The following is a 23,722-nucleotide window of genomic DNA, read 5'->3' as shown; positions in this document are numbered from 1 at the left end:
CAAAAATCATTTGGCCATATTTGTGAGGGTTGCTTTCTGGACTCTATTCTCTTCCATTGGTCTATGTTTGTCTTTAGGCAGTGCCACACTGTTTTCGTTACTGTAGGTTTGTAGTAAGTTTTGAAATCAGGAAATGTGAGGCCCCCAGCTTTGTTCTTCTTTTTTAGGATTGTTTGGCTGTTTGTGGCTTTCTTGAGATTCTGTATGAATTTTAGGATGGATTTTTCTATTTCTTCAAAAGCTGTTGTTGGGATTTTGATAAGAGATTACACTGAATCTGTAGATTACTTTGGGTAGTATTGACATCTTAGCAATAGTAAGTCTTCCAATCCATGCACATGGGATGTCTTTCCATTTATTTAGGTCTTCTTTAATTTCTTTCAGCACTGTTTTGTAGTTGTCATTGTACAAGTCTTTCACTTTTCACAGTTAGTTCCTAAGTATTTTATCCTTTTTGATGCTATTGTAAGTGGCGTTGTCTTAATTTTCTTTTTGGATTGTTATTGTATAGAATTACAACTGATTTTGTCTATTGACGTTGTATCCTGCTACTTTGCTGAATTTATCAGTTCTAACAATTTTTCTGTGAAATCTTTAGGGCTTTTTGCATATAAGATCATATCATCTACAAACAGAGATAATTTTACTTCTTCCTTTCCGATTTGGATGTTTTTTATTTCTTTTTCTTGCCTAGTTGCTCCAGCTAGTTGTGGTTCTTTTTTATTTAACAGTTTTTCCCTCAATTTGTCTCTGCTCTCGCATCGGAGCATCTTGATTCTCTAGTGTGTGCTAACAAGATGAAGATGAAGCCATATATATATATGTGTGTGTATAATAATATGTATAATATGTATATTATATATACATACATATATGTATAATATGTATATATGTAAATCATAATCTAATCATGGTTGTGCCATCCCACCACCTTGGCCATATAGTGCAACCTAATCATCACAAGAATGACATTCAGTCACTAGTATTCTATTGGTTAGAAGCAAGTCACAAGTCCCACCCACACTTAAGAAGAGGGGATTACTTAGGGTGTGAACATGGAGGCCACCCTAGGATTTATCCACCACAGGGTGGGAAGTGCTCCAGAGTCCAGAAATTAGAAATTTTCATTTCATGGTTTTTGGCTTAGTAGGCTGGAAAACAAAGGGTCAGGGATGTGTCATGGGTTTGGGTGCCCAGGCCAAAGATGTGGTCAAAAGAGGTCAATATCTAGACAGGTGAATTAGAGCAGTAGACAAAGGGCAACAGGAGAAAGAAGGGTTTTGGTGATGAACAAATATCTTTCAAACCAGTTCTTTGTATACTTCCTGTTTTGGGGAAGAACTGGTTCCAAAGCAAGCATGGATTTATGGGAGCTAAGTAGAGAGGAGTGGTGAGTATGGAGAGTAAGGCGTTTACCTGTAGGAGTTGTGAATCAAAATGGTGGGTTTCTAGGTGCAGTTCCTAAGAGCTCTCTCCTTCCTTTGAGTTCTCCTCTTGCTGTTGATATGGGGCTAACTGTTCATAGCCACCACCCTCAAGTTAAAAGAGAGGGGGATCTCAGAGATCTCCCCGCACCTCAAAGTTTCTGTGAGAGCTGAGCCCTTTCTCCCTTGCCATTGTCGTGTGTACACAGTGCAAGTATACAATGAAATGTACTTCACTGTGAAGGATTTTTTTTTAAGTGACTTAACACAAATTTATTATCTGAACGATGCTGTAGAAGTCTAACATGAGTCTCACTGGGCTAAAATCAAGATGTTGGCAGGGCTGCATTCCTTTCTGAATGTTCTAGGAGAGAATCTGTTTACTTGCTTTTCCAGCTTCTGGAGGTTTCCCATATTCCTTGGCTCCTGGCCTCCTTCCTCCATCTTCAAGTACGTTAGTGTTGTGTCTGTCTGACTCTTCTTCCGTAGTCACATTTCTGTCTGATCACAGCTGGGAAAGGGTCTCTTCTAAGGACCCCTGTGATTATATTGGACTCAATGGGATAACCTACCATAATCTCCCCATTGCAAGGTCCTTAACTTAATCACACCAGCAAAGTCCTTTTACCGTGTAAGATGACATTTCACTGTGGAGGGTTTTGAGAGCACTGATTGTACAGACCTTAGAGAGGAAACGAGTTCAGTCTCCTAGATGTAATTTAGCTGGGTACGAGTTCTAATAATTAGACTCTTTCAAACATTCTGTTTTTGCTTTTCCTTTCTCTTCTACAGATCCCTCCTTCAGCTTGGGGTTTAATTCTTGTTGCTACTTTATCTGTGTGTCCAGGCTAGTGTGAGCACTCTTTGAGTCTCTGTTGATCTCTAAAGGAGAGAAAGAATGTTTTGGAGATTTATTTTGGTCTCAGGTCTCTTCTCTTTGGATTTGGGTCAGAACTGTTGTCTGTGTGGGCACCTGCTTCACCCACACTGGCTGATTAGGTTCTTCCGTGAGCTTTTCCCCTGGATGAAGAATGCTTGATTGCTCAATGTGCTCTCTCAGTTATTCTGGGGTCCTGTTTTACCCCAGATTTTTTTTTTTTTCCCTGAAGAAGATTTGCCCTGAGCTAACATCTGTTGCCAGTCTCCCTTTATTTTGTATGTGGGTCACTGCCACAACATGGCCACTAACGAGAGTGTTGGTACACTCCCGGGAACTGAACCTGGGCCGCCAAAGAGGAGTGTGCTGAACTTAACCACTAGGCCATGAGGCCAGCCCCAAACCTCAGATTTGTTTGTTCTTGTGCTTTGTTGTGTCTTCTTATTCTCAGGCTTCTTTGGGTGGAATTTTCACCTCCTTAATCCTCATCCTGTGTTGCCTCATTCTGTGTTCTTTGTGTTTTTTTCCCCTGCTCTTCCATTTTTTCTAGAATTCCTCTTAACTAGTTGTAGTTGTGTTCGGTACTCTCTGACCAAGTCTGGTTTTATCTCGCTGCAAAACATCTTATCCTAGGGACTTATATATACAGTTAAGGCCACTTCCCACTGTATCTGGGAAGTCTTTTTGTTGTTTCCCTATGAATTGTATAATGCTTAAGACCCTCAAATTTTCATTTAAACCAATATGCTACTGGCTCCCTTGCTGGGTATCCCTTCAGCTATAGTATCTTTTTGGGGCAGAGCTGTTTTCTTTTAATTTATAGAATAGGTGGCATGGGTTCTGTCATGTTCTTGTTTGAAGGAATTTTCTTAAAGTAGAGTAAGTAGTAGAGTCTTAAGCTCTACTTTATAGGTTTTCAAGTTAAAAATTAAACTATAGATATAATGTCTTTGCCATGAGACTCTTTTTTAAAAACTTTATTATGAAAATTTTCAAATATAGAGAAAAGTTGAGTGAAACACTGAATACTCATAGAACTCTTAGATTCAGCAGATGTTCAGCTTTGTCTCTCTCTGTATTCATACTTTATTTTTGGTTGAACTATTGACAGTAAATTGCAGACATCATGATACTTCACCCTAAATACTTAAGCATGAATCTCATAAGAATAAGAATATTGTCCAAATAGTCACAATAGCATTATCACATCTAAGAAAATTAGTAAGAATTTCCTATCTGCTAATATTCAATACATATTTGAATTTCTCCATTTGTCCTAAGAATGTATTTCATAGCTGCTTTTTTTAAAAAAAATAAGCTAATTGAATTTTATGTATTGCTTTTGATTATTATGCTGCTTTTAACCTGGAACACTCTTTCTGCTTTTACTTCATGTCATTGATTTGTTGAAGTGTTCAAGCCAATTGTGTTGTAGAATATTCCACATTCTAGATTTATCTTATTGTTTTTTCAAGGTCATTTAACTTGTTCCTCTCTCTCCTTTTATGTGGTTCCTGTGAACTGGAAGTTGGGTCTAGAGGCTTGATTAGATTCATGTTAAGCAGTTTGGGCAAAGATACTTCGGGTTTGTGTATATCATAATGCATCGCATCAGGAGGCACAGAACGCCACATTGTCTCATTCCTAGTTGCGCTAATTTTGCTAACTGCCGAGTCTCAATTATAAAGGCACAGTTTTCCCTTTGCAATTAGTAAGGAACCTGCAGGGGGATTGCCTAATATAATGGTTTTAACATCCATTGATAATCCTGCTGGAATCTGTGACTACACTGAGTATTACAAAATAGTGTTTTTCTGATCCTGTTCTGTAATCTTTATTAGCTGATGTTCTGTGTTGGAGAAGAGCTTTCCGTTTCTCTGTCTCATTCTCCTTTTTTTTTTGAGTATTTCTATAGACTCATGGATTTTTAGTTATTCACAGTGTTAGTTAGTTTCAGTTATTAGTTTTGATGTTCATGTTGTCCCAGATTTGGCCAGTGATTGCCCTTGCCAGCTGGTTCCTGCTGTGACTTTTTGACGGGACTCCATTAGTCTTTGGGTGTTTCCTTTCTGGCGTAAAAGGTCCTCACCTCCCTCTGTTCTTCCTCTGCCCTGGACCTGGGATCAGTTATTTTCTCCAGGCAGCCTTGGTTTTTTAACTCTAGGTATACTCATTGTTTCTGGAGTGTCATGGTGTGTAGGCTCTTTGAGAGCGAGGAAGTAGATTAAAACTTTTTAACAAGAAATCGTCAGGTCATATTATTTCCAGTTTAGATTTAACATTACAGAGCTTTTTCTTCTTTATATTTGTATCTCTTTTTTCCTCACATTGCAATTTCCAGATTTTCATAGCATTTATATATGTTGTTTGCTTTATCCTACAATATACATAAATTGGTTTCAAAATAATATGGCTGTTACTACTCACAGTAAACCTGTACAAACTGCTGATGGGAGTTGAAGACTTCCCTGTAGGTCCTTTTCCCTTGACTATACCTCGCTAAGGATGTAGAGTCAGAATAGTTTTCAAAAGTTAGGTGAAATAATTCCTTCCTCTGTGCTTTTATTCTCAATTTGCTATACAGATATGTTCTTTTTTTTCTGTTTGTGTTCAATTTTAGAGTTTGCCCTTTTTTCCTTTTGGATTTAATTTTACTGTTTGAATCTGTAGTATATTTAAATGGTTGAAAAGTCAAAACCACACAAAAAAGGTGTACTTAGAGAAATCTCAGTTCTTCTCTAACCATTTTCATTATTTTCTGGTTTATTTTCTTAGTGTTTATTTTTGTAAAAACAAATAAATGTGTGTATATTCTTATTTCTTCTTCTTTCTTACACAAGTACTTTATATACTGTTTTGTAACTTTTCTCACTCAACAGTAGATCTGGAAATTACTCCATGTCAGTTCATAAAGTGTTTCTTCCCTCCCTCCCTCTTTCCCTTCCTTTTTTTTTTTTTTGTGAGGAAGATTAGCCCTGAGCTAACATCTATGCCAGTCTTCCTCCACTTTATATGTGGGATGTTGCCGCAGCATTGCTTGATGGGCACTGTGTGGGTCTGTGCCCGGGATTCAAACCCATGAACCCCAGGCCACCAATGCGGAGTGTGCAAACTTAACCACTGCACCACTGGCCCGATCCCTCTTCTTTGGTTTTTAATGACTGCCTCGTTCTGCACTGTATGGATGTATAAAAATTCATTCAACCCGTCCCCGATTGATAGACATTCAGGTTGTGTCCAACCTTTTAATTAATCTGATCCAGGTGTGTTTTGTATTTCTGGAGTTATGTCTTTAGGATGGATCCCCAGAAGTGAGATTTCTGGGTTAAAGAGTAAATGCAAATGTAATTTTCTTAGATGTTGCCAAATTCTCTTCCATAGTGGTTGTATTATTTCACACTTCTAGCGGGACTGTGTCAGGGTACTTGTCACAGGTTTCTTGACAATATATCAGTAAGTTAAATTCTTCCTGTCTGTTGTTAGCCCATAGTAATTCTAAATGGTATTTTCTATACAATGATCCTAAAATGTAACTTGGGGACCACTTGTAATTTGTAAGAATTTTGGGGGTGGTTTTTGTCAAATGTAAACATTACTACAAATATCTGTATTTTTGTGTCTGGCTCATTTAACTATATACATGTCTTATTTGAATCTTAAAACAGCAACAGCCACAGTAGTCATCTCACAGTTTTTCCATCAGATTTGCTGAGTATCTTTTTGGTGGAAGCTATGGGATAGGGAATTTTGAGGATCTTTTGTTTTTCCAAAGTAATCTGCCAGTCACGTCATTTTGAGAACCACTGTCCTTGTGTCTTGAAAGAATTTGAGATCCTACTAACTATTTGGTCTTTGCTTTCTTTTATATCTTGCCCAGGCTCCTGTTTACATTCGTGAATGTGCCAGATTGCACTATTTGGGATCCAGAACTCAAGCATCAAAGGTAAGAATAGGAAATCGCTCTTAGCCCAAACAAGAAGAGAGTTAATTAAGATTGGTGGAGTTTTAAAACAAGGTGTGAAATCAAAGTAAAGCCATGGAAAATAAAATGTTTTTAATATTATAGTTCAAATTATCTAGTCATTTTGAGATAAGGAAAAAGAATGAGAAGAAAGTGATATGTTGAAATAAAAATGCCCCTACACACAGTCTCCATGCCTGCTTTCAGAAGTGCTCCACTGGTGGACGGTATCCTTTGCATAGGAGTGATGGCCCAGACTGTGTGTTGATAGGTTTTTCATAAAGCCCATATGCATTCTTAGCACGTATGATATAAACAAACAATCTGTAAATAGCAGATGTATTAAGTATCTTACAGTAATAAGAGAACAATTTTATGTAATACATTCTCATTTCAGGTTCAGTAGTAACGTAACACTCTATCAAGTAGCTAAAAGACTTGAGATCACATGCGCTTAGAAAGCAAATGTGTGATGTTTATAGCAAGGTTACATATGATTATTGAGCTTTAAAAGTGAGAAGTTTAAAAAACTTCACCAGCACTTTTTGATGATTTTTATTTAGTCTGTCTTGGTTAGAAATAAACTTAAGCTTTCATCTTATGCTGTTTTTCTTGCTCCTGTTTCTTTCTACCTCTCATTCAGCAAATATTTGGTGTGACCATGAAAACAGTGTTTGATTTCACCTAGTTTAACTGGAGTGTGGGTTTTCTTAGAGAGTTGTTTCTGTTCTACCACTGCCGTGTAGTTGTCATATCATGTTGCTGAGGGTGGGAAAGAGCACCAGCCAAGAGCCAGTGCGCTTGGGCTCCAAGATGGGTCTGCCGCTTTAGTATGTAGACAACTTAAACCTGTAGCTTAACTTCAATTCTTCAATCAAATAGGAATGCTGCTTCCCCTGCTTCCTTCACAGAATAGCAATGAGAATTACTTGCGATTAAAAGATGCTTTGAAAACTGGACTTTTCTATAAATATAACTTTTGATGGCGATATTCTGAATGAATTTAGGCTCTCTGGGTAGGTCATAGGAATGGGCTATTAAGATAGTCTATAGGGGCTGTCCTGGTGGTGTAGTGGTTAAGTTCACATGCTCTGCTTTGGTGGCCTGGGGTTTGTGAGTTTGGATCCCTGGGGCAGACCTACATGCTGCTCATCAAGCCATGCTGTGGTGGCATCCCACATACAAAATAGAGGAAGATTGGCACAGATGTTAACTTAGCGACAATCTTCCTCAAGCCAAAAAAATAAATAAATAAAAGAGGAAGATGGGTAACAGATGTTAGCTCAGGGCCAATCTTCCTTACCAAAAAAACCCTACACCCCAAAACACTATAATTACAGGTTTTTCTTTATCTGATAATAGTATTTAGATTTTTCTTGTTCCTGGGTATAAGAATATACCATGTTCCCCACTCCATCTCCCCTTTTTGTTCCAGGGTTGTGGGAATCTGAAAGCAAAGCTGGCAGGATATATTAATTCATTTTTCTTTTAAATTTTCTCTAGGATGATCTTGATCTAACAGCTTCCTGTCATTCTAAGTCCTTCCAACTGGCAAAATTTCAGAAACGAAACCAGGTAGATTTCTGCTCTCATCAGGAGGAAACTCAGCAGCGTACGGAAGAGGCACTGAGAGAGCTGTTCCAACATGTTCACAATATGCCGGAGTCAGCAAAGAAGAAACAGCTTATCAGACAGGTGCCTGAAGGCAGGGGAACAGTGACAGGGCTTTAGGAATGTGATTGTGGTTGTAGACTCACTCTAGAATATTGTTAAGAATCTTATTTGCTTTTTGGCTCTTATTGGCCCAAGCTTTGGCTCAGCCAGGAAAGGAGATTTGTCTCTGGAACCTTGTGGCGCTCTCTGTCCCTCTGTTCTGCTAGAGAAAGGAGTGGGGGCTCTTGCATTTCTAGGGTTAAACGGAAGGACCCAGGTGTGGTTAGTTTCTCTAATTTGGCCATGTACCAAGTTTGCTGAGAGAACCAGCAGGTACAATATATTGCTCCAAAGTTTAAACTCTTCAGATTTTCTTGGGAAATAACTTAATCTTTTTGAATTTCGATTTTCTTGTTTGTAAGGTTGTAATGCCATGTCTCATGGTTGTAAAGATTAGAGGTAATCTCTGTAAAGTGACTGGCATAGCAGAGCAAAAGTGGTAGCTCTTAGTGAGTTGTTTGCAGTTAGAAAATGTTGACGAAAATAATCCATAACCAATCTGTAAATGAAAATTTGGGTGAGTTTATTCTGAGCTGAAATCTGAGGACCATGGCCCGGGGCCTTTCTTCCCGAAGGAAGAAAGGGCACCAAAGAAGTGGGGTGCACAGAGTGGTTATATACCCCCAAACAGGGTGTTTCACATATGATTGAAATGTCCCTCCCACAATAGTCACAAGATTGCCCTGTCGCACAGCGCTTGATGGACACAGCAGGTAGTGGGTCTGCTATCTTGGTGGGCGTAGCAGGAGGCAAGTCTGTTGTCTCGAGCTGGGCAGTCACAGGTGAGCGCAGCAATCAGTTTCTAGCCTAAGGAAAGATGCTTAATCCTTAAGGAGACGCCAACGTTGGGAGGGGCAGGGAAGTTGCACCTTTACCTCAAGGGCCTTTGCTCTTGCCATAGGGAATCTCTAAAGCAGATATACAATGCATGCTCAACGGCCTCCGTCAGGCCCTTTTGAAAAAACAAGGTCAGGCCGAATTAGGTTTATACCAAATGGCTTCCTCATATTCTCCAATATATCCTATTGCTTGCCATTTTTATTTGTCAAAAACATATAAATCAAGGGCCTGGTCTGATACTGGAAATAGGAATTCTAGTGGCTAAGTTTGTTTATTTTGGAGCTATGGGAGCAAAATTAGCTCTCTCATTTGTTATTTTGAAACTCAAAGTGTAGCTTGAGTAAATCCTGGTGGGTTGGTTAGTTTCTTTCTCAGGAAACTTATGTTGTCTCAGCCTCTCTTGAATTTTAGGTGAACAGGCCAGGTCAGCCTCTTGACTTCTTATTCAACTGGCACTCTCCTGAGGGAAGAAGTCTGTGATTTTATTTATTTTTTTTATACCTAATCTCAAGCATAGGGCTAGACATAAACAAGTGCTCAGAAGATGTTGAACTGTGCTGTTCGTAAGAATTGACACACCCTTTCAGGGAAGTTTTCTGTCACTCCCTTTGAAGTGACTTTGAGAATGTGCTATGACTGGAATTTTACAGGGTGTTGGCTCAGTGTCATTACAGATTCAAAGCAGTGTAGTGATTTAATTCTTGGTAGAAACTAAGACAGCAGTTCAGGTAGGACAAGTGTAGTGACTTCTCTCATCAAGAACACTGAGGATGAAAGATAATACAAAGCGTGGGGCCGGCCCCATGGCGGAGTTTTTAAGTTCTCGCACTCTGCTTTGGTGGCCCGAGGTTTCACCAGTTTGAATCCTGGGTGCGGACATGGCACCTCTCATCAGGCCATGCTGAGGCGGCGTCCCACATGCCACAATTAGAAGGACCTACAACTAGAATATACAACTATGTACTGGGGGGCTTTGGGGAGAAGAAGAAGGAAAAAAAGAAGATTGGCAACAAATGTTAGCTCAGGTGCCAATCTTTAAAAAACAAAAAAAAGGGAAAAACTAACATTATTTTTGCTCTTTTTAGAAAAATAGGAAATTATAGAGAAGGATAAGAAGAAAATAAATCACTCATCCTACCACTGGTTACATTTTGGGTATTTCTTTCTGTCTTTTTCCTATGGATTTATTTTTACATAGTTATGATCATACCATATACTTTCTTTTATCTCTGGCTTTTTCACTAAACATTACAGCATAAGTATTTTCTCATGCATGCTTGCAAATTCCTTGTATACATTTAAAATACTGCTGTTTCTTTTTGAAGAAACTATAACTTTCTATTTCCTGATTTTTTTCTATGATTATAAAAATAATGAATAATCACCATAGAAATATTCAAACCTTCAGAAGACTGTAAAGAAGGAAATAGAAATCACCTATAATTATCCAGACATAATCACTGATAACATTTTAGAGTATTTCCTTCTAGTGTTTCTTTCCGTGAATATGTATTTCACATTTTTTTTTTTGCTCAATTGAGATCATAATATATGTTCAGTTTTTTGTATCCTACCCTTTTCATTTAACATTATATTATGAGCATTTTCCCTCTCGTTGAAAGGCTGTAAACATTTTTAATGGTTGTATAATATTTTATCATATATAACTAATGTATATACACTTCACCTTCTACTGGACATATTGGGGAAATTAGGTCATTTTTTAGTTCATAGATTTTTGTTCATAAGTATTTTTATTGCAGATTACTTCCTAGAAGTGGCATGATCAAAGAGTATGCGGTGTTTTTTTTTGGTTGATACATCTACTAGATGCCTCCTTCTGTCTCTCCTTCCCCTCACCCCAAAAAATTGCCAAGGTTTGTTTGTTTGAAGAAACTTTTAAATTTGCAATAATTTAGATTTAGAGAAAAATTGCAAAGATAATGCAGAGACTTATTCCCACATACCCTTCACTTGGTCCCTCCTCATACTGACATTGTCAAAACTGAGAAATTAATATTGTCACAACACTATTAACATTCCAGACTTTATCCAGATTTTACCAGTTTTTCCACTAATATCCTTTTTCTGTTTTAGGATCCAATCCAGGACCCCACATTGCATTTACACACCCGTACACACATTCTCTCTCTCCCCCTCACTTTCTCTCTACACTTTATTTGTGAAAGAGACCAGATTGTTAGTCTCTCACAGTCTGGATTTTGCTCTTTGCATCCCTGTGGTGTTATTTAAGATGTTCCTCAGTCCTCTGTATTTGCTATAAACTGGTAGTTAGGGCTCATTGTAGAAGCTTGATCTGATTCCAATTCCATTTTTTTTTTGGTGTGCACTATTTAATTTAACTTAATTTAATTAACCCTCAGACTAATTTAATAAATTTTGACTTGTTTTTGGCAGCATGATTTCTGCCTTTGTGATTTGCTTGCCAACTTGCTAATCCATATATATACAGACTCGCTTTTTCCTGGACTTTTCTGGGTATTTACACTTAGCTATTGGTTGTCACAGAATGCTGTCTCCTGATGGGAGAATATGAACAAAATGTTCTGTATGTTTTCTTTTAGTTTAATAAGCACGCTGTGACCCAGACACCCCAGAAGGAACCTTGTACTCCCCGGGCACAGAAGAGGGCCCGGTCACGGTCCTTCAGCGGCCTTATTAAGGTGAGTATGCTGTTCTGTTGTTTTCAGCGTTGGCTGTAAGAATACTTAGCATCTGACTTTTCTTATGCATAAACCGTTTTCTTCACTCTTTGGGATCCTATAAAGGGTTCATGTGTCAGGTGATAAGGATAGAATTTAGAAAAGCTTTTATTTTTCAAAGCATTTTGTTGTGTTTCCAATCGGAGAAGGGGCTCTATGTTAGAAGTGAGGAATGAAAGCAGTGAAGGCCCTTCCTCTCTTCTGGGGCTGAGGCAGAGCCTCCTCCCGAGCAGACAGGCTCTTTTGCTTCACAACCTGCCTTGTGCCACACACTTCCTTGTGCCATTTGCAATAATGTTATGGAGAAGTGAGAAAGTTGACAGAAACAAGGGAAATTGTTAGAAAATAGATTTTCTAATAGACTAATGAGTTTTTGGTATCTCAAATTTTTGTGAACTTAATATTTTGGTCAGCTGTTGTATTCCCTTCCTTTGTATCAAATTCATTAAAAATCTTGTTTTTAAAACACATGCAATGTATACTTCTGTGCTGTTGCTGCCATCACTGCAGATTGAATTTACCAGTCTGTGACCATCTGCACTTGCAGTTAAGGGATACAGCCATCAGGTGGCAGTAGATAACTTGATATGGAGTTCACTTTTCCAGGCGTAAACAAACTAAGGCAAGGTTCTGGTTAACTTGGAGAGAGATTAGCACTATTCTTGGTTCTACTGTTTTTCTTTAAAATTTTTTTTTTGTTAAAGAATAGCACCTGAGCTAACATCTGTTGCCAATCTTTTTTGTTTTTCTTCTTCTTCTCCCTAAAGCCCCCCAGTACTTAGGTGTATACTTTAGTTGTGGGTCCTTCTGGTTGTATATTCTAGTTGTAGGTCCCTCTGGTTGTACTATGTGGGACACCACCTCAGCATGGCTTGAAGAGCGGTGCCGTGTCTGAGCCCAGGATCCAAACTGGCGAAACCCTGGGCCTCTGAACTAGAGCATGTGAACTTAACCACTTAGTCATGGGGCTGGCCCCTAAAATTGTTTTAACATTTTTAAAATCTATAAATCCAGCAACATTAAGGAGCTCTTTGCTTAAAATTAAAAATTGTGCCCTAAAAAAATTACCTTGTAATATATATATTTTTTTCTTTAAGCTGCAGTTATTAGCAGTTGCAACTTCATCTAACTCTAATTTTCATTAATTTTTTTATATCATTAATAGAAGTTTAGAACTCACTCTCAATCCTGGCCCACTAGGGCCAGTAGCCTCTGGGACATTAGGTTTGCTTGACATCAGAATTTCATTTGCTATCAGCAGAGTGAAGAGGCAACCCACAGAACAGGAGAAAATATTTGTAAAACATGTATCTGGTAAGAGGTTAATGTCCAGAATATAAAAAGAACTCTTACACAACAGCAGAAAAAACAGCCTGATTAAAAAATGGGCAAAGTGGGGCCAGCCCCGTGGCCAAGTGGTTAAGTTCACACACTCTGCTTCGGGGCCTGGGGTTTGCCACTTCTGATCCTGGGCATGGACCTACACACCGTGCACCAAATCATGCTGTGGTGACATCCCACATAGAAGAACTAGAATGACCTACAACCAGGATATACAGCTATGTACTGGGGCTTTGGGGAGAAAAAAAAATGTGCAAAGGACTTAAATAGACATTTCTCCGAAGAAGATACACAAATGGCCAATAAGCACACATAAAGATGCTCAGTATCACTTATCATTAGGGAAATGCAAGTCAAAACCACAATGAGATACCAATTTACACCCACTAGGATGGCTATTATCAAAAAAACAGAAAATAACAAGTGTTGATGAGGATGTGGGTAGATGGAACTCTTGTGCACTGTTGGTGGGAATGTAAAATGTTGCAACCACTATGGAAAACAGTATAATGATTCCTTAAGAAGTTAAAAATAGAATTATTATATGAACCAGGAATTCTACTTCTGGGTGTATATCCCAAAACATTGAAAGCAGGGACATGAATAGGTATTTGTACACCCATGTTTGTAGTGGCATTGTTTACAATAGCCAAAAGGTAGAGGCTACCCAAGTGTTCATTGATGGATGAATCAGTAAACAAAATACGTATATCTGAACACAATGGAAGATTATCCAGCCTTAAAAAGGAGAGAAATTCTGATACATGCTGCAACACAGATGAAACTTCAAAACATCATGCTAGTGAAATAAGCTAGATACAAAAGAGCAAATACTGCATGATTCCACTTAGGAGGGAGGTCTCTGGAGTAGTCAGTCATAGAGACAGAAGGTACCATAGTGGTTGTCAGGGACCAGGGCTGTGGAGGAAGTTGGGAGTTTTTGTTTATTGGGTACAGAGTTTCTGTTTGGGAAGATGAAAAAGTTTGGAGATGGATGGTGCTGATGGTTGCACAACAATGTGACTATACTTATGCCACTGAACTGTACACTTAAAAATGGTTAAAATGGTAAATTTTGTGTTCTGTATATCTTACCACAATTAAAAAAAAATTATCTTTGCTAGAACCCTAGAACATTATTCACCTGCTTAGACGTGGCAAGTAAAATGAATATCCTTGGTTCGTTTTACTTGTAATCCTGTCATTCCCTCATAGAGATGATTGATAACCAAAAAAGTTAAAGTCAAATAAATGTTTCTCTGTGTGTTAGACAAACAGATATTTCTTTAACTGAAGTTAGCTGGGTATAGTTTTCTCTTCATAGCGAGCTCTTCTCCTGCAGTTGGTTCTAGATGCATTGTTGCTTGAAATGTAAATATATGGTATCCTCTTAGCAGCTGCCATCTTCTTTACTGAGAGAGAATTTAGAACTTTAGAATTATAAAAGAGCTTACAATTCTATCAGAATAAGACATTTTAGAACGACCATTTTAAACATAAATATTACAAGTTTTAGAAAACAGAAGGGTAAAGTGTTTTCATTATAAATGAGGAGACTTTTGAGCTAATAGTGCATGTAAGTTTCTGCTCAGTAGCGATGGAGTAATGGAATGTCTTTGAACAAGTTCGTTAGAAGCTTTATAGCCGGTCCTGTGGCTCCTGGCCTCTTCAACTCTCCTTGCTCTGAGGTGATAGCTGACTTCCAAAAGGAAGATGTACTGGTCTTATTTTTTCAGCATTTCTGTGTTTTAGCTGTTTGATTTCTATCCTGCTTTGATCCCTTTTTTTGGCTAGACTTTTTTCCTCAAAAATTCCTCTCCTGTAAATGATTTATTATATCAGAATATTCTGAATATTGCTGCTAATATTTATATTGTAGAGCTTAATGTTCTGGTTTTGATATGTTCTTCTTGTTGGAAGTCAAATTTATTCTCTAAGGAGAAAAAAGGGAGATTTCTCCAAAGGTGGTAGACTTGTCGCTGTCAGCTGGTACAGGGAGTTACATCAGCTTCTGAGCCGTTTAGAGATGAAAGGGCTTTTAGTCTTGCTCTGAATGTCAGTACTGCCATGTGACCCTCTTAAGAAGGCCTCTACTCTCTTGTGGCTATATTAGAAATTCTTACAGAATTTCTCCAAGTTCCCCAGTCCTGTGTGAGGAAATGACAGGGAAGCAAGTCTTAGAGTGGACCCAGTGTAAGTACCCTTGGTGAGGAGAGGGGAGGGCACTCTTAAGAGCTGCCAGAGACGACATGTCTTTGGGGAAAAAAATTGTACTGGTGAGTAACTGGAGTTTCTTTTATGGTCTCTGAAGCACACTGTAATTGGCCTGTGTTAGCTAGTTTACACCAACTATACAGCTGCTTCTAACGTTTCAGCCCTTTTAAATGTAGAGGAAAAGTGTTCACCTAAAGAAAGGCAATGATTTCCGGTTTTTGGTAACATGCTTGGCCTCCCTTGTGTAAGATGGCATGGGAGAATTTATCAGAAAGCCGGGGTCTTTTTTAACCCAAGAAACTGTAGTTTTGAAGGCCAGTTTGGCTATAATATACTTACAGTAGATGTTTATAAATCAAATATTTTCTCTTCCTAAACCAGCGGAAGGTACTGGGAAATCAGATGATGTCAGAAAAGAAAAACAAGTACGCTACTCCGGAATCTATAGCCATTGGTGAACTGAAGAGAGCCAGCAAAGAAAATATGAACTTAGTAAGATACTGTTCTTTGCACTTTCTCTTTGTATGTGTGCATTTGTAGAAAGGAGGAAAATTGGTATACTATCATCTGCTTTACTGTGTGCATATGTAGAGATGACAGACACAGTGAAATAGCTCTGCAGACAAAGTGTTGGAGGGAGTAGTTCTGACTGGGGCCTCCACAGGGCGGGGAACATTTGAGCCAGGCCTGCCTGGCCCTGCCCTATCTGTGGACTTGTCCTTCAGGCTGTCCCAGGCATGGTTCCTTCATTAAGCCAACAATAAAATCAGTTCAGATCAATGAGATATAGCTACATCAGTAAAAGTCTTCACATTAAAATTGAACAAATAAATAATTCCTCTGCTAGTAAAGTGTGTCTGTAGGAACAATGTTAAACATTTAAGCCACTATAAAATTTTCTTGTTGCAGGTGTATTCGGGCTCTCCAGCTGTCACGATGACACCAACGAGATTGAAGTGGTCTGAGGGGAAGAAAGAGGGGAAAAAAGGTACAAACGGTATTTACTTTGTGTTCTACCTGAATGTAGTTCCCTTCTGCATCTAGCCAGTCAGTAGCGTTCTTTGAATTCCCAGTGTTGTATGGTTGTAGTCAGAAGCGATGTGAAAACTGTGAGGCCGGGTCCTTGCCCTTGAATTCATTTACTGGGTGGTTATTGAGCATCTCCTCAGCACTGTCCCAGGTGCTGAGGGGTAGAGCTGTGAACACAGACCCACACGGTCTCTGCATTCTTGGATAGACAGAGCACATGTGAAAAATACTTGTTAAGGGGCCGGCCCGGTGGGCTGGGGTTCGCCGGTTTGGATCCTGGGCGAGGACATGGCACCGCTCATCAAGCCATGCTGTTGCGATGTTCCATGTAAAAGAATTAGAAAGACTTACAGCCAGGATATACAATTATGTCCTGGGCCTTTGGGGAGATAAAAAAGAAAAAAGAGGAAGATTGGCAGCAGATGTTAGCTCAGGCCAGTCTTCCTCACCAAAAAGAAAGCTTAAAACACAACTTATTAAGCAAATTAAAAGCAAGTATAAACTAATTTGTGAAACCAAGTACAGAGGTGCTGAGAATACAGTCAGTAAACCTGGAGTAGTTATGTTCCTTTTGTGTGTAGATTTAGCTTTGTTTATTCAGTGAAGCTTTCCAGATAAACAGCTTTTGGGGACATTTAGGACAAAAAGGATTATTTAGTGGTGGGACTGCTGGTTGCCCCAGGCTCTTGTGGTAAAAGGCAAGGGCTGCTGTGCTTTCCTCTGAAGCGTGCGGTTCCCTGGAAGACCAGAGGCTTTGTAGTTAGACATGATTTGAGTCATCATTCCTCTGGCCCGGGAGAACCATTCATTCTCTCTGAGTCCAGGTTTTCTCCCCTGAAATTGGGGATGGTAGTTATGTCTACTTCACAGATTTCTTAGGTGGCTCAATGGAAATAATGTTTTGGAAGCACACTGTGACAGTTAAAGCATTAACAGTAGTCCTAATTGTTACGGAAGAGGATGGATGAGACGCGGGCTTGTTTAAGGCTCGTGCGACAGGTGACGTGGTATCTGAAGTGGTCTCTCACCCCTCAGACATGAACACGATTACTAAGTGAGACGTCAGCAGTAGAAAGAGAACAAAAGCCCAATCGTTATGCATAAATTTTATCCTTTTCTAGAAAATTAGATGTCTGTATAGTCTCCTTACTTACCACTGAACGAATTTATCTGAACTCTCTGTTCTTTCCACCTTGCTTCTCACTGCTAGGCTGAGCTGTCAGATTGAGGCAAGTTTGGTGTTTATGTGTGTCTAAATATTTCTACCTGTTTATCCATAAGTCAAAGTCAAGCATAAGTTATTTTTGAAGGACACATTGTTTCGTATCAGCTACACCTTTTGTCACTTGCATTTTTTTTTTTTTAAAGATTTTTTATTTTATTCCTTTTTCTCCCCAAAGCCCCCCGGTACATAGTTGTATATTCTTTGTTGTGGGTCCTTCTAGTTGTGGCATGTGGGACGCTGCCTCAGCGTGGCTCGATGAGCGGTGCCATGTCTGTGCCCAGGATTCGAACCGACGAAACACTGGGCTGCCTGCAGCGGAGCGCGTGAACTTAACCACTCGGCCACGGGGCCAGCCCGTCACTTTCATTTTTGAGGATAATCAAGAAACAATATCCTTCTATATTGACAAACGCTGCTTTAGGAAGAAAGAAATGCGTTAAAAAAATAAGCGAGTTTAATATTTTACCCGCAGGTTTTAGAGCAGGGATTCTTGACCTGTTAACTGTGGACTTCCTAAGGGTCCTAATAAAGTTCCTGATATTTTTGATGTAATTTTATATGTAGATGCAGCTATGCATTTTTCTGGAGGAGAGAATATATAGTTTTTATTAGATTCTCAAAAATGTTAGTGATTTAGAAAAGTGGAGGCCCACAGATAATGAATGACCTTCCACTGGATCAGGCGATGGCATTTTCACTTTGCTCTCTCCCTGGTCACTTCCTCTGTCTTGAACTGCCTTCCTTGGCTGTCATGTCACACTGTTCTTGTGCTCCTCCTTCCTTTAGTGCTTTTCCATCTCTGCAGTGGCTTACTGTCGTCTGCTCACCCCTCCACCTCATTGTGGCTTTCAGCGCTCTACCTTAACTTCTCTGCTCGTCTCAGCTCTTGCTTTTCCTCCTCGTAGCAGCTTGGTCTCCTTCTTCAGCTCAGTTCTGCTATGATAAGTCAGTAGATAACTCAGTCTGCATCTGCAGATCTGAACCCTCTTTAATCTCTAAGCCCACAGATCTAGTTGCCTGCCATCTATTTCTTTTACATGAGTACAACCCTAGATTTTTTTGACGTGATTTACAAAAGGAACAAATATTTTTTGAAGACCATAATGCAATTTTATTATCATCATCGTCAATAGCATACACCAAAAAGATGTTTATTTAACAGAGGGTTTCTCAGCCTGGCACTACTGACATTTGGGGTCAGATAATTCTTTGTTTTGGGGGCTGTCCTGTGCATTGTACAGTGTTTAGCAACATCCCTGGTCTCTACCCACTAGATGCCAGTAGCACTCTTCCCCCAGTTGTGAGATCCAAAAATGCCTCCAGACATTGCCAAGTATTCCCTGGGGAGGAGGGGGCAAAGTCACCCCCAGATGAGAGCTGCTGATTTAGCACCTGCTTATTAAAGGGCATTATTTTCAGCAGTCAGGATCTTACCCATTCTGCAAAGCTCTGCCTGTGCCCCTCCTCCTGTCTGAAGCCTTCTTTGGCTAACCCAGCCAGATAGACTTTTTCCTTTGAACTCTTATTAATGCTACTGAAAGGTTGACATTTAGGATGATTTATCATAGTTTTTTAGTTCCCATGTATCATCTTATCTCTGTAGCTGGTCTCTCTTCTGAAAGACGTGGGCCAGACTTAAGAATTTATCCGTGGCCTCCTGTCTTCTGTTCTCTTCCTCCCGATAATGACAGTGCCTTGCATCTGGGAGGCATTTAGTAAGCGTTCGCTGGTGAGAGGCGTGGTGGTGGCAAGAACAGGGCTCCAGGCTTGGGTTCAGTTGTCAGCTTCGCTGCTAATAGCTGTATATCCTGGGGCCAGTTTAACTTGTGTAGGCTTCCGATTCTTCACCTGTAAAGTGGCAGGAGCATTACCTCAAGCACAGGTTGTTGTGAGGATAAATGAGGTAACGTATGTAAAGACCTTAGAGCAGTGCCTGGGGAAAAATACGCACATAGTAAAGTGGTAGCTGTTATTGCCATTGAGATGATTTAATGAACTGAGGTTAGAGCAAGTGATGTTTACTTCGTGAGAATCCTAAATTCTCAAACTCTTTAACTCTCAGCTTGTAGAAAATATTAAGTTTAGATCCTCTAGCTTTTAGGTGGGATGTTTGCAAAAAGAAGTATTTATAAACATGCTTAATGCTCTTGTTTCTCTTTCAACCTAGGATTCCTCTGATGGATCCAGAGTTCTGTTGTCCACCGGGAATTTTCTCCTTAGTGGGCCGGGTGTCATTACCGCTCACAAAGGAGCCAGGACTTGCTGCGTTTTGAGTCGTGAAGTCAGCTAATCCTCGGCCTGACTGATGCCTCTGAACCCGCTCACCGGAGGGGTCTGCGGGCTCTGCCATCTAACCAGGGCTAGCAGCTCGCTCGCTCTCTCTCTTTTTAATATTACGGGGAAACCACTAACCAGCCAGCCAACTTAAGCTGCACAGTCAATGGGCAGAACCAGGTGGACTCCAGCGCTCATTCCATGTATTTCTTCAGGCACATTCTATTTTTAAAACTATGAAAGTTGTGCTCAACTGCCAGTGATTTTTTTAAAAGGACTGTCAATCCTGGTAGATTGATGTTATTTTTAACTGATATTTTGGGCTTTTCTCTGTTTTGATAGTGTTGGGGTATGTTGGTGGTTGTTTCTTGTTTATTTGTTGTTTGTTAATTTTTTGTTAAAAGCCATTTTTGGGGATAGGTAATCTAAGTGGATTCTAACCCAGAAGTCTCTCCCTTCTTTTTCACCTTAAGCCTTGGGAAAGCTCTTTATCTCATGAGGCTCTATTCCTCAATACCTTGTGTCCAAAGAATTTATAGCTTTCCTGGAAATTTTCTAGTTCTTGGGCCTGAGATTGCAGGGTATTTGGCCTGCAGTGTTGAAAAAGGAGAATTCAGAAGGATATAATACTTTAACCAATGTCAATTATTAAACTGTATTCCTGCCTCCCTCCCCCCTCCCATCTTCCTCCCTCCCTCTCTTCCCCTTTCCTCTGTGATGCCAAAATAAGTGTGTGGTTGCTGAACTCGTTTCCTTCATTCAGTTTCCTCTCACCTAAAACATCTCTGGTGCCAGTACTAATGTGCCAAATTACTGTGACTCAAGGACAGTCTCTGACAGCTTAGTAGAGGTTTGCTGAAATATCTGTATGTAGCGGAAGCTCTGGAGTATGACTAGGATGGGGCTGGCTGGCTTTATGTCCAGGACGACTCCTTCTGAGAGGATTTAAAGGAAAGAATGTTCTCATTTGGAAGCAGTTGTGCCTTATCACCAATATTCCAGCAGCGGTTGCTGCACCGTCCCTCTCCTGTCGGAACGGGAACGGGAAGTAGTTGGAGGTGGGGCTGGAGCTTTGACTGGGGTGGGGATGTTCACATGTGCTTGTGGTGAGCAGCGGCGTGGCCTTGGTCTAGTGTAAGTACTCTGCCCGGAGAGCACACGTGGCAGGCGAGTGTTCGGTATGTGCCTGCTCTGTTAAGCTGTGCAACCACTCTCACCTGTGTGCTGGAGCCGAGTCAGGCCTCTGTGGGAAGCAGTTGCCCTCTAAAGTATGGTTGGCTGACCTATTTTTAAACTATTAAAAATGGTGCATTATTCTGAAACTAAGGAGGATGCTGGGGGAGCAGATTTGGCTTTGCGTCTGGGTGTCAATCTTCCATACTTTCTGTTTGTTTTATGGCTGTAACAGCAATAGTGAAAAAAAGAGTAAAATTTGGCCTTCCAGCTTGATAGATTGTGAACAATAGATGGTTAAGGGTATCAAACTGCTTAGAAGCACATTTCTCTAGAGCAATTTTATGTCATTCTTAAAAATGCTTATTAACAAATCACTTGTGTAGTTTTCTATTTGAGTTTTTTTCTTCTTGAGAGAAAATAAAATTCCTTGCACTAGCCGTCAGTGGATTCAGACAGAAACCCCTTTTGGTGTGACCAGTCTGAGGGCGGTTCTCCCTTCACTCCGTGCGTCCTTTCTCTGATCGTCGAGCCTTTCATCCGAGTGGTGTGGTCTGTTAACACATTCGATGTGCTGTCAGGTAGAGAGGGCCAAGCAGTGACCTGATGCCTCCTTGTCGCTGAGTTCGTTCTGGGAGGTGGCTGAGATTTAGGAGACTCTTGGCTGAATGGAGTCGCTATCAGGGTGGTGTTCTGGGGCTGGGATGGTGAGAGAGATGTCTGTCACGTGCACGTGCTTTTGTATGGCTGGCCCCCTTGGGCAGTGTAAGTGTGTATTTGGGTATGTGTGTTTCATTTAAGTTATTTATTAAATATGCTTTCCCTTGCTGTAAGGGTATTATTGGTCATTTTTTCATAGAAGCTGTGATCCAGTTGGAAGCCAAATTTGAGAAATAAACAGCATAACCTTCTGCCTTGTAATATGTGACTGTTCTAATCCTGTGGAATCTTAGGGAGAACTGAAAACAAAAACCCTTTATCATTTGCCACAGAAGGGTACTGTCTCTCTTCTGACATGGTGGGTGGGTATTTTTGAGCCAGTATTTAACAATTCTTTTTTAATCTAAAGACATTTTAAAAATCTGTTTTGTTGTGTTTAATTTTCACATTGGAGCAATCTCTTTGGAAATGCCTCTTCTTGTGTCTTTAAAACTTCATATCTTTCTGGGGCCAGTGTGGTGGGTTTTGATGTGGTGTCACCATAGGGCAGAGTGTGCTAGAGGCACAAGCATAAAAATGCAGACCACCTCCTCGATTCAGATCTGCACTGGGTGAGCTACACTGCTTGAGTCAATGAAAACCATGGGCACTGGCGCTTCTAACCTTTCACCCGATGGCCCAATGCGTGTGGTTTGAAAAGCTCCACTGCAGCACTGAGAGAAGATTGAGGCACTGATTGTGCCTGAGTGCCAAAACCTGTTAAAGCAGCTGGTACTTAATGAGTCGTAACTGAAACCGCAGTTGATCTCCGCAAGCTCTTCACGCTGAATGTTCTTCCAGAGTCGGTCAGGAATGACAAGGGAGCACCTTGGCAAATGGAGAGGTGCAGGGCCGTGGACTGCGGCCACCACTGGGTGATCCAGAGGTCTCTGTTTTGTTGGCCTATAGGAAGACGGTTGATCCCAAAGTGTCAGAGCAGAGCCACTCTCTCCTCCCGAATAGCAGTGTCTGTTCAGCTTCCCTCCCAGGAACCTACATTAGGATGCGGTTTGAAAAGACTGCCTTCTAGGGGAACCTGTGACCACTGGGACCCTGCCCGATGGTGACCGACTGTGTGGCCGTGCCTAACTGGGGAAGCCATCTTTGGCAACAGACTTCTCTAGATTCTGTCTGCTTGCTTGCTTCGTACAGGGCCTCGCACAGATGCTCGAAACTGACGGCTCCCATTCTGAGGTCTTTTCTCAGGAGAACTCCTTTCCCCAGGAGAGAGCCTCGTCCCTGCCCTTGTCCACCCCAGAGCCTTTGCACTGAGGGCAGGCCTTGATCCACAAGGAGATGAGCATTTGGCAGGATTGTCCTAAAATTTGCGAAAGATTTGCGTTTCTAAGACGCACAAGCTTTTCAAACCAGTGGTAATTAACCCAATCTAAGGCTCAGTATTGAAAAGCTGGCTTTCCTAGAGGCTAATTTTGAGATCTTTCCACCGGTGGAGGGGCTAGTGAGGAGGTGGAGTACATAGCAGCCTGAGTGCTTGGTTACCATGGAAACTGGAGTGTGTGAGGCCACCGCCAGTGCTAAGGAGCCAGTGAGCACTCCCCGAGACGTGCTTGGGGGCCCGCAGAACCTGTTGGGAAATCACTCCCACCCCAGGTCCTTTCTCCATAGCAGGGTCGCCTTTGCCCTGTCCCTGACTCAGCAAGAGACGCAGGGTTTCTTAACTGTGTCACCATTTTTTATTTTTCATTCTTTGACTATATATCCTATATATATGTAACTGTAAAGAAACAATTATATGTGTTGTCTTTCTTTTATATTCATGTAATATTCTGAAATTAAATTTGTTTTATATCCATAAGCTTTGAGTGGTCTCTTAATTCATCTTTTGATTGATGGATTACTTTATTTTTATTTTTTTAAAGATTGGCACCTGAGCTAACATCTGTTGCCAATCTTCTTTCTTTCTTTCTTCTTCTCCCCATAGCCCACGAGTACATAGTTGTACATTCTTAGTTGTGGGTCCTTCTAGTTGTGGCATGTGGGATGCCGCCTCAGCATGGCTTGATGAGTGGTGCCATGTCTGTGCCCAGGATCCGAACCGGCGAAACCCTGGGCCACCAAAGCAGAGCAGGCGAACTTAACCACTTGGCCACGGGGCTGGCCCCATGATGATTATTTTAAAGAGAAGTAGCCTCTTTTAAAAAGATTTTTTTCCTGTTTAATTGAGATATTATTGACAGGTTGCCTCTTGTTCTGAGGAATATGAAACCT

The 23,722-nt window shown here is 40.5% G+C and overlaps 1 protein-coding gene across 4 annotated transcripts in view; it reads left to right on the top strand.

Annotated features, from left to right (window-relative positions):
- The window catches only part of ARHGAP19 (Rho GTPase activating protein 19), a 59,594-nt gene extending 36,285 nt beyond the window's left edge, over positions 1–23,309 (top strand). For 3 of the 4 annotated variants that reach the window (XM_046654297.1, XM_046654294.1, XM_046654295.1), the window contains exons 7-12: positions 6,179–6,244; positions 7,766–7,957; positions 11,401–11,499; positions 15,475–15,585; positions 16,003–16,081; positions 19,515–23,309. In XM_046654297.1, the coding sequence (XP_046510253.1) occupies positions 6,179–6,244; positions 7,766–7,957; positions 11,401–11,499; positions 15,475–15,585; positions 16,003–16,081; positions 19,515–19,525 (558 nt within the window). In that variant the 3' untranslated portion in view covers positions 19,526–23,309. The remainder of the gene's footprint in view (positions 1–6,178; positions 6,245–7,765; positions 7,958–11,400; positions 11,500–15,474; positions 15,586–16,002; positions 16,082–19,514) is intronic. The other variant, XM_046654296.1, reaches the window with a different exon arrangement.
- The last annotated feature ends 413 nt before the right edge of the window (positions 23,310–23,722 follow it).

The sequence above is a fragment of the Equus quagga genome, chromosome 2, assembly GCF_021613505.1.
Source record: "Equus quagga isolate Etosha38 chromosome 2, UCLA_HA_Equagga_1.0, whole genome shotgun sequence".
Classification (NCBI taxonomy): domain Eukaryota; kingdom Metazoa; phylum Chordata; class Mammalia; order Perissodactyla; family Equidae; genus Equus; species Equus quagga.
The sequence above is the reverse complement of the archived record's forward strand: the minus strand, read 5'-3'. Positions and strand labels throughout refer to the sequence as shown.